At 39.3% G+C, this 10,728-nt stretch overlaps 1 protein-coding gene across 1 annotated transcript in view; it reads right to left on the bottom strand.

Annotated features, from left to right (window-relative positions):
- Window positions 1-862: 862 nt before the first annotated feature.
- The window catches only part of LOC108308392 (ATP-binding cassette sub-family A member 3-like), a 154,478-nt gene continuing 144,612 nt past the window's right edge, over window positions 863-10,728 (bottom strand). Inside the window, exons 25-29 of the mRNA XM_017534180.2 lie at window positions 7,574-7,761; window positions 6,763-6,933; window positions 6,144-6,325; window positions 1,829-1,902; window positions 863-1,077 (exon numbers count right to left, since the gene is read on the bottom strand). Of these exons, the coding sequence (XP_017389669.1) occupies window positions 937-1,077; window positions 1,829-1,902; window positions 6,144-6,325; window positions 6,763-6,933; window positions 7,574-7,761 (756 nt within the window). The 3' untranslated portion in view covers window positions 863-936. The remainder of the gene's footprint in view (window positions 1,078-1,828; window positions 1,903-6,143; window positions 6,326-6,762; window positions 6,934-7,573; window positions 7,762-10,728) is intronic.

The following is a 10,728-nucleotide window of genomic DNA, read 5'->3' as shown; positions in this document are numbered from 1 at the left end:
TCCACTTTATTTCTCCTTCTTTTCTTCTTTATTAGAGGTGAGACAATGGTAGAAAAGAAAACACACTATTTTAAAATAACCCTTTTAAAAAATTCTGGTCATGGACCCCAAATGTTCTTGGTGCAAAAATTCTTTTTCAACTGAAGCATAAGAACTTTATTTTGAATTTTTGAAATAGTAACCCCACTCAGCCCTCCAACATTGATGATTTATATTAGATATATGTGTACGTGTGCAAATGTGTCTGAGTGTGAATGTGTGTGTGCGTGTGTGTGTATTCATGAAAAAGCTGATGTGATCCAGGTCTTATGCTCTTCTTATCTATAACTCAGCTGCTAAAACATAAAGCTCTTGTTCTCTGGGCCATCCCATCTGACAGCTCCATCCTTACTGGATCTTTCTATTCAAACATCCACATGGACACAGGGAGGGGAGCACTACACACTGGGGTCTGTTGGAGGGAAATAGGGGAGGGACAGCGGGAGATAGGGAGTTGGTGGGGGATGGCATGGGGAGAAATGCCAGGTATAGGTGAGGGGGAGGAAGGCAGCAAATTACACTGCCACGTGTGTACCTATGCAACAATCTTGCATGTTCTTCACATGTACCCCAAACCTAAAATGCAATTAAAAAAAATACAAACATCCAGAACACTCAGGAACAGGTTCCTGTCCCAACCCTGATAAATGCTGCTCTTTCATATCTCAAGGAGAGAAAACAGGAATTTCACCAAATGTCCTCAGATTTGGGCATGCTGGATACACAGGACACTCATCTAAATCTGCAATGAAGGGGACAAACATTCTCCTTTGGGAAAATCTTTATTACATAAATATATTTACACCAAGATATACATGCAGAGGAAGGTCTCCCTATACACAGAAGGTCCAGGTGTCATCTATGAAAGACACGAGGGTCACTGGTTATAATTGAATCTCATGGCACCTCATTTTCCTCATCACTGGATGCTTTCTCTGGGTTAGCAAAGGTCAGGAAGACTTGTTCCAGTGTGATCTGACTGATGGAATAGTCTTCTAAATCAAATTGCTCTTTAGCTTGCTCCAAAATGCCAAACACCTTTAACAACAGCCACAAAAACGCAGTTACCATTGCAATCTCCCCTCAGCCCCCAACTCAGATGAGCCTCTTCTCTACACCCCTGGTTCCTGCCAAGTGTATGCTGGAGGACAAAAGGCACAGAGAGGAGAGGTGAGAAAGTGGAAGAACAGAAAATTAAGAAAGTGAGAGGAGGCCATTCTCTGTTCCCATTCTCTTGATGGACATGGAGTAACAGTGGAATTTAGGGGAAGAAATTGAAGCTATTAAACTCTAGGGATTTGAAAAGCAACCGAATGGTGCTACTCCCCCAACAATGCCAGGCTCCCATTCCACATTCCCAAATCCCAAATATTCCCCATTGTTAGTGTTCTCTTTTTTTTTTTTTTTTTTTTTTTTTTTTTTGGTTTTTTTTTTTTTTTTTTTTTTTTTTTTTTTGAGACGGAGTTTCACTCATGTTACCCAGGCTGGAGTGCAATGGCGCGATCTCGGCTCACCGCAACCTCCGCCTCCTGGGTTCAGGCAATTCTCCTGTCTCAGCCTCCTGAGTAGCTGGGATTACAGGCACACACCACCATGCCCAGCTAATTTTTTGTATTTTTAGTAGAGACGGGGTTTCACCATGTTGACCAGGATGGTCTCGATCTCTTGACCTCGTGATCCACCCGCCTCAGCCTCCCAAAGTGCTGGGATTACAGGCTTGAGCCACCGCGCCCAGCCGTTAGTGTTCTCTTAACATGCAACGTTAGAAGGGCAAGGTTGCTATCATCACCTTTCCCCAGCGGTTGTCCTTGCTGGGAATGTAGTAGTTAAGGATTCCTTGATTTTCATGTTTTAAGACACTACCTAAGAAAGGAAAATAGGACAGGTGAATAATCTTATAGGCTTTATTTGAAATTGCCAAAATATCACTACATGTACTTAATTATATACTGCAGAGGGGTGAATAGAGGAGGCCAATATAAAAGCAGATATGATCCACTAACCCACTATCTTTGGTATCCATGACATGGTTAATGCTTTCAGCAGATTTATTCCTCATGAAATCATCTTCTTATGTGGAATTCATAGCAATTATTGAAGGAAGGATTTGAGGTACAGTAAATTACTAGCTGGCATGCCCAATATAAAAAACCTGAGCCTTCTAAAAGTCTAATGCTTACAGAGGAACCTGATCCAAGATGGCCTATTAGAAGTGGCTGCAGTTCACAGCACTAAAGGAGAGGGATAGAGAGGGATGAGTGAATTTAGCACCTTCAACTGACGTATCCAGATTCTCACATTGGGACCGACTAGGCTAACTCGACCCATGGAGAAGGAAGAAGAGCAGGGGGTGGAGATGGCCCACCAAGTAGCTACATGAAGCCAAATGTACCCCCACCCCTAGCCAAGAGAAGCAGCTAGTGATTATGAGACCCTGTCCAGGAAAGCATGCTTTTCCCAAGGATCTTTGCAACCCACAGATCAAGAGATCCACTTGTGAGTCCACACCACCAGGGCCTTGGGTCTGATACACAGAACTGTGTGAAGTCTTGACAGAGCATCCACTTAGGCATACACAGAGACCCAGGGGTTTTACATACTCCGACCTTAGGATCCCCAGCAAGGCAGGAGGTCCATCTGTACATATCTCTAGGAAGGAAGCTGAATCCAGGGAGCCAAGCGTGTTATTCTGCAAGGTCCCACTTCCACATCATGTCACAAGTTAAGACCAACTGGCTTGGAATCCCAACCAGCCAATGGCAGTGAGTTGGAGTTCCCCTGAGATGATGAGTCCAAGCTCCTGGAGGGAGGGGCAGCTGCCATCTCTGTGGTTTGGTTGACTCAGCTGCTTCAGCCTGTCAGCTTTAAAAAATACAGGCAGCCCAAACAAGAAAATGTTCCCCGCAACACAGCACACCTGCTGTACCAAAAAGCAGCCAGACTGCTGCTTTGGGTGGGTCCCTGATCCCATTCCTCCTGACTGGGTGAGACCTCCCAACAGGTGTCTCCAGCTACCTCCCCTACAGGTATGTGTAGGCTGGTGACCAAAGGAGGGACTCCTTCCTAACTTATTCTATGAGGCCAGCATCATCCTGATACCAAAACCTGGCAGAGATACAACAAAAAAAGAAAACTTCAGGCCAATATCCTCGATGAACATCAATGCAAAAATCCTCAATAAAATACTGGCAAACTGAATCCACTCACACATCAAAAAGTTTGTTCACCATGATCAATTTGGCTTCATCCCTGGGATGCAAGTTTGGTTCAACATATGCCAATCAATAAACGTGATTCATCACATAAATATAACTAAAGACAAAAACCATATGATTGTCTCAATAGATGCAGAAAAGGTCTTTGATAAAATTCAACATTCCTTTATGTTAAAAATTCTCAATACACTAGATATTAAAGGGACATACCTCAAAATAATAAGAGCCATATATGACAAACTCACAGCCAATATCATACTGAATGGGCAAAACCTGGAAGCATTCCCCTTGAAAACTAGTACAACAACAAGAATGTCCTCTTACCACTCCTATTCAACACAGTATTGGATACAGTATCTTGGTTGGCAGTTTTTTTCCTCTTTAGTACATGTCATCCCACTCTCTCTGCCTATGAGGTCCCTGTTGAGAAATCTGCAGCTAGCCTTATGGAATCTCCCTTATATGTTATTTGCTTTTTTTTTTTTTTTTTTTTNCTGCTGTCTCCTGGCCTTTAGATATCTGCTGAGAAGTCTGGTGTTATGTATATTGGGATTTCTCTATATGTTGTTTGCTTCTTTTCTGTTGCTACTTGCAGGATCCTCTCTTTGTGCCTGAGTTTTGAACATTTAATTATAATGTCTTGAGGTAGTCTTGTTTGTATTGAATCTGAATGCAGATATGTCACCCTCTTGTACCTGGATATTTATGCTTTTCTTAATATTTGGAAAATCTTCTGTTTTTATTTCTTTAAATAAGCTTCCTAACAATTTGTTTTTTCTTCTTCGCAAACTCTTATAACTTAAACACTGGCTGTTTTGATGCCATTCTATAAATCCCATGAGCTTTCTTCACTCCTCTTAATTTTTCTTTTAATCATCTAATTGTATATTTTCAAAAGGCATCTCACTTTATATTTTCAAAAATCCTACTTTGAGGTGAGATATTTTTCTCTGCTTGATAAATTCTGTTGTTAATGCCTTCTACTTCATTTTTCATTTTATTCACTGTATATTACATATCCGTATCTGTTTGATTTTTTTTTAAAGTAATTTCAATTTCTACATGAAGTTACTAGTCTGGGTCATTTATTGTTTACCCGATTTTGTTGAATTGTTTTTCTGTATTATCTTGAAGTATGCAGAGCTTTCTCAAAGTGATTTATTGATCACATCAAATAGAACCTCTGACACAACAAGTCTTCAAAAATGTTTGTCACATGAATGCATAAGTGAATATTCAACTTCTTAATAGACATATCCATCTGCATGTGTGATGGGCACATCATAAACACTATGGCCAACAGCAAGGTGATTATTTTTCCACACAGCTTGTTCTCCACTTGTGCTTGACCATCCATTTCGTATCTATTTTCTGATTTTCTTTCCTTCCTTCCTCTCCTTCCTCTCCTTCTTTCCTTCCTTCCTCTCCTTCCTTCCTTCCTTCCTCTCTCTCCTTCCTTCCTCTCCCTCCTTCCTTCCTTCCCTCCTTCCCTCCTTCCCTCCTTCCTTCCTTCCTTCCTTCCTTCCTTCTTTTCTTCCTTCCTTCCTTCCCTCCTTCCCTCCTTCCCTCCTTCCTCTCCTTCTTTCCTTTCCTCTCCTTCCTTTTTTGACAGGGTCTTTCTCTGTCACCCAGGCTTTAGTGCAACGGCATGACCTCTGCTCACTGCAACCTCTGCCTCCAGGGTTCAAACAATTCTCTTGCCTCAGCCTCCTGAGTAGCCGAGACCACAGATATGCACCACCATGCCCAGCTAATTTTTGTACTTTTAATGGATATGGGTTTTCACCGTGTTGGCTGGGCTGGTCTTGAGCTCCTGACCTCAGGTGATCCAACCACCTCAGCCTCTCAAAGGGCTGGGATTACAGGCCTGAGCCACTGTGCCTGGCCCTGATTTTCATTCTTACTGTGTAATCAGTTTTGCTATTTTCCATTGCCTCGGAGACAAACTTTCAACCTTTTAGCCTAACACACAACAGGAACTTCTGTGATATTTTTCTCAGCCTACCAAAGTGGAAACTAAGATGAAAAACCAGAATTATTAAAAGCTTTGCCATTGCCTATGCTTTAAGTTAAGGAAAGAGAGATAAGAGACAGATCAAAATGGGTGCTCTGTCTTGTACTGTTCCATGTAGGCAGACAGGTGGTTATTGAATTTAGCATGAAAAAACAGCACTCAGAAACCAAACTACTCTTGAAAGGAGAGAAACAACAGTTCTTATTTGCATTTCAATAACACATCCTAGCTGAGACAACAAAAGCATAAAGTTACATGCTTAGTGTGAAGGAAAAAACCTTAAAATTTTGCACAAATAATCTGAAAATAATTGAGAATTATGTGAAAAATATGACTTTAGATATATATTTTTATTTATTATTATTATTTTAGAGATGGAGTCTTGCTCTGTCACCCAGGCCAGAATGCAATGGCACAATCATAGCTCACTGCAGCCTTAAACCCTGGGGCTCAAGCAATTCTGTGGCCTCAGTCTCCCAAGTTGCTGGAATTACAGGCATGAGCTACTGCGCCCACATAATTTATATGGACAGCACAACTATTAAACTGCCTCGTTAGGTGATGTAAGAGCTTGTGAGAACCTCTGTTTTTTTGTGAAACTTAGCATAATCTGGCACAAGACACATAGTATCAAACATTGACAAAGGAACATTATAGAAAATCGATACATATCAATAACTCACAGGAAACTGGTACCGAAGACATAAATCATATGGATGGTGAGAACAACAAATATGATTTAACACACTTCTCAAACTCCTGAGCTCAAGTGATCTGTCTGCCTTAGTCTCCCAAAGCGCTGAGATTACAGGCGTGAACCACTGCGCCTGGCCGATTTAATACATTTCTGACAAAGGTAGCACAACTTAATTTACCTGGAAACGTTGTCGTAACATAACATTTAAAATCCTCTAATTTAGCTTCAGTCTTGAACTTGACCTTCAGGATGTAAATGTTGCCAAACTTGTTCTTGAGATGCTGAGGGCTGCCCAAGCACATGAACTTCCCCTGCACCATGATGGCAAGACTGGTACAGAGGGCATCGCATTCCTCCATACTTGCAAAACAAAAACGGCAGAACGTTTTAAGGGTAAAAATAAAAAATTCTCTTTTGGAGGACATTGTGTAGTTCAATCAGAGCCAGAATTTTGTGACCCTATTTTCAATTGGAAGCTGTATTTTTCCAATTATAAAGCTCATAGCTGGGAAGTGGGAATATTTCAAATGAAAAATAATAGAGTGCCCTATCTTCAAACAGAACATCTTCTGAAGTCCTGTCTTTTCCTCACTTTTTTTAAACTTGATGAGGATTTTTAGCCATTTGATTTATTAGGATTAGCATTAGGAATTTATTAGGAATTCTAATTCCTAATGAGGAGCTAACACACTTAGGCAAGTTTACTGTACAATATTATCCACCAGGCCTAAATAATTCCCTCTTATGGCCACTAAAACTCTTGCTAACCCTCAACCAACCCTTCTGATGAGCCACACCTGTGGGAGGTTATAACGATGGCTTTTCCACTTTCACATGTCTTTGTCACTGCGTCCCAGAGCAGGCGTCGGGCTACTGGGTCCATGCCAGTTGATGGCTCATCCAGGAAGATGACTGAAGACCTTCCCATTAGGGCAATAGCAGTACTCAGCCTACGTTTGTTTCCTCCACTTCATGGCCAAAGAAGGAGAGAAAAAGTGGGAGAAGAAATGGCTATACATACCATTATGTATAGGAAAGAGTTATACAAATTTCCCAAATGCTGTGAGTCCAAGCAAACACTTAACCTGAACATTCACAGTACTGATTAGATGTGACTTTGATTAGGTATCAGGCCCAATTACAGACAAGTGTATCAATTCATTTTGAGACATAGAGGAGTGATTTTATGTAATTAATTTTGGCAGCATTATCAGTGGCATTTATTTACAAGTTCTTAGAGTGGTATGGTTTCCAAGGCACATAAATCACATATAATTCAAAGGGCCTACATTCCTCCTTATTTGGTAGACAAAGAACTATAGGGACACTAGGAAGAGGAGACACTCCTTTTTTTTTTGAGGTTCAGAGGATACAGTTCAACTAGAACCAAGACTCTGAGTTTCATCTCTGCAAAGGGAAGATGTGGAACTGTATTGATTTGCCTTATTACTGGCATCTGAAGCCTAGAAAAACATTAGTTTCACAAGTAGGTAATGTGGGAAGAGGAGCTTAGGTGGAGCTATAAGCTTCATTTCAAACAGCAAGGACAAAAGGAAGTACCTCAATTTAGCAGCATCAACAAAAAAGAGCAGCAGCATAGTGACTCACCTGTAGGTGCGGATAAGCTTGTCAGCATGAGACTCCAGGTCCAGTGAATTCAACCATTTGTTCACATACAGCCCAATCTGGGGCTCAGAGACTCCCCATATTCTGGCATACATAACCATTATTTCCTGAGCAGTCATATATTCCAGCAAGGCATCAAATTGAGGACAATAGCCAATTCTTGACCTCACCTAATAACAAAAATTGCCTTGAGTAAAGACCCAAGTCATCCATCCCACTACACACCCACTGATGAGATAGCAAACCTGCAGTCCTCCAAGCCCGGCTTCTAAGAGTCCCATCAGGATTATTATTATTATTTTTTTGTAAAGGGCTACAAAATTACAGCTGTCAGACCTATTGTAGGACTTTGGGATAATAGCTTCCATAATTCAGTTTTAACGATCTTGTGGATAAAGAAGTTAGAAATAAAATTCTAGAGCCACTCAGTTTGGAGGACTATTAGAATATGAGATGCTCTTATTAATCAGGAACTCCAAGGAGCATGGCCACGATGATGTTTTGGCTTTGTTTAATCTGTAGAGCCATATGTACATCTTGTTGCAGAGTAAAGCTGAACCAGAAGCAAAGCCTTTTTGCACTAATCCCCAAACCAGAGACTGCAATAAATGTTGCTTTACCAATTAGTCAAATCCTTCTATTGATTTGCATTGAGGTGCATAGCCTAAGATCTAGAGAAAAGGCTATCAATTTCAATTAAATCAAATTACTAATTAATTTACAGTGTTTCCAAACTATTCATGCCCCCTAAACTCCTGGCATGGCACAATTCCCTGCCCCTCTGTTTGAAGTGACGGGGCTTTAAAACACAACTGCATGTATAAAGAAATTTAGAAAGTAACATGCTCAGGGAAAGACACAGACTTAGAAAATGCCTTAGAAGAACTTAGTTTCACACCCCAGGCTGATCCTAAGCACAGAGACAGCCTACAACAATCCAAAAAACAAAAACAATAAGAAGTAACAAATAACAACAAGCCTAGGAGAATGAGGAGAATATAATTTCCAGAATTACCACTTTATTAGAGTCGAATGTCCAGTTTTTAATAAAACTCAAAAGCATACAAAGCAACAGGAAAGTATGACCCACCAAAGGAAAAAAATGAATGAAAACCATTACTGAAAAAGACACGAGGGCAGATACACTAGAAAAGTACTTTATGTCTTAACGATGCTTTAAAAACTGAAGGAAGATGTGGAGAAAGTCAAGAAAATGATGTGCAAACAAAATGGAAGTATCAATAAGGAGGTAGAAAATTTTAAAAGGAAACAAAAAAATTCTACAGTGGAAAAGAACAATAACTGAAATAAAATATTAACTAGCAGGATTTGAAAGTCACATTTGAATAGGCAGAAGAAAAAAATAGTTAACTTGAATATAGGACAATGGCAATTATTGAGTCTGAGGAACAGAAAGAAAAAACATCAAAAGAAAAGAAAAGAAAAGAAAAAAGATTAAAGAAATGTAAACAGAGCCTAAGCGAACTTTGAAACACCATCAAGTGGACCAATATATACATTCTGGTATTTAAGAAGGAGAAGAAAGAAAAGGGCAGAGAGATGATTTGAAGAAACAGTAATTGAAAACTTTCCAAATTTGATGAACGTAAACATCCAAGAAGCCCAATGAACTCTAAAATGAACTCAAAGAGACCCATATCAAGACATGTTATTATCAATTTGGCAAAAGCCAAAGAGAGAGAATCTTGAAATCAGGAAGATAGAAGCCATAGATCACATTTTTAAAAAATCTCTGAAGATTATTAGCAGATATCAGAAACTTCAGCAGCCAGAGGCAAGGGGCTGAACCAGAAGCAGAGCCTTTCCCTATGCACCTTCAAAAGTGTTAAAAGAAGTAAACTGTCAAACAAGAATCTTGCATCTGGCAAAACTATTTAAGACTGAAGAAGAAATTAAGACATTCTCAGATAAACGAAAGTTGACGGACTTTGTTGTCAATAGACCTGTCCTGTAGAAAATGCTCAAAGAAGTCCTACAAGGCGAATGAAAAGACACTGGACAGTAAGTTAATGTCATATGAAGTAAAGATCTCAATGAAGGTAAATACATAGAGAGTTATAAAAGCTAATATTATCATAACAAAAATTTGTTACTCTACATTTTGTTTTCTATGTAGTTTATAATTTTAATGCATTTAAAAATTATTTATGTTTTGGTCACATAGTGTATAAAGATGTAATTCTGTGACATCGACAACTGAAAGGGGTGGTGATGGAGCAGAGTTTTTTTGTGTTACTGAAGTTAAGTTGATATAAATTCAAATTAGTATTATAACATTAGTATATTAAATATAATCTGTCTGGCAACTACAAAGAAAATAGTTACAGAATATGTACAAAGGAAAATGAGAAAGGAATTAATATGTTTTACTACAAAAAAATCAACTAAATACAAAGGAAAATAGTAATGCTGGCCAGGTGTGGTGGCTCACACCTGTAATCCCAGCACTTTGGGAGGCTGAGGCAGGTGGATCACTTGAGGTCAGGAGTTAGTGACCAGTGTGGCCAATATGGTGAAATCTGTCTCTACTAAAAATGCCAAAAAAAAAAAAAAAATAGCCTGGTGTACTGGCACCAGCCTGTAATCCCAGCTACTCAGAAGGCTGAGGCAGGAGAATTGCTGGAAACCAGGAGGCAGAGGTTGCAGTGAGCTCAAATTGTGTCACTGCACTCCAGCCTGGGTGACAGAGAGAGAATCAGTCTCAAGAAAAAAAAAGTAATACAGGAAATTTGGGATAAAAAAGCTATAAAGCATACAGAAAAAATAGCAAAATGATGGAAATAAGTTTCTCCTTATAAATAATTACTTTAAATATAAATAGATTAAACTCTCCAATCAAAAGACAGAGATTGGCAGAATGAAGTTTAAAAAAAATGACCCAACTAGATGCTATCTCCAGGAGACTCACTTTAGATCCAAAGATACAAGCAGACTGAAAATGAAAGGATGGCAAAAAAATATATTCCATGTATTTAGTAATCAAGTGGGGTGTAAGGGTGGCTACACAATATCAGATAAAATAGACCTTAAATCAAGAAAATTTAGAAGTAGCAAAGAATATTACATATATATATATATGTATATATATATATGTGTGTATATATATATATATATAT

Source organism: Cebus imitator, unplaced genomic scaffold (assembly GCF_001604975.1).
Source record: "Cebus imitator isolate Cc_AM_T3 unplaced genomic scaffold, Cebus_imitator-1.0 Scaffold85, whole genome shotgun sequence".
Classification (NCBI taxonomy): domain Eukaryota; kingdom Metazoa; phylum Chordata; class Mammalia; order Primates; family Cebidae; genus Cebus; species Cebus imitator.
This window is presented reverse-complemented; position numbering and strand designations above follow the sequence as displayed.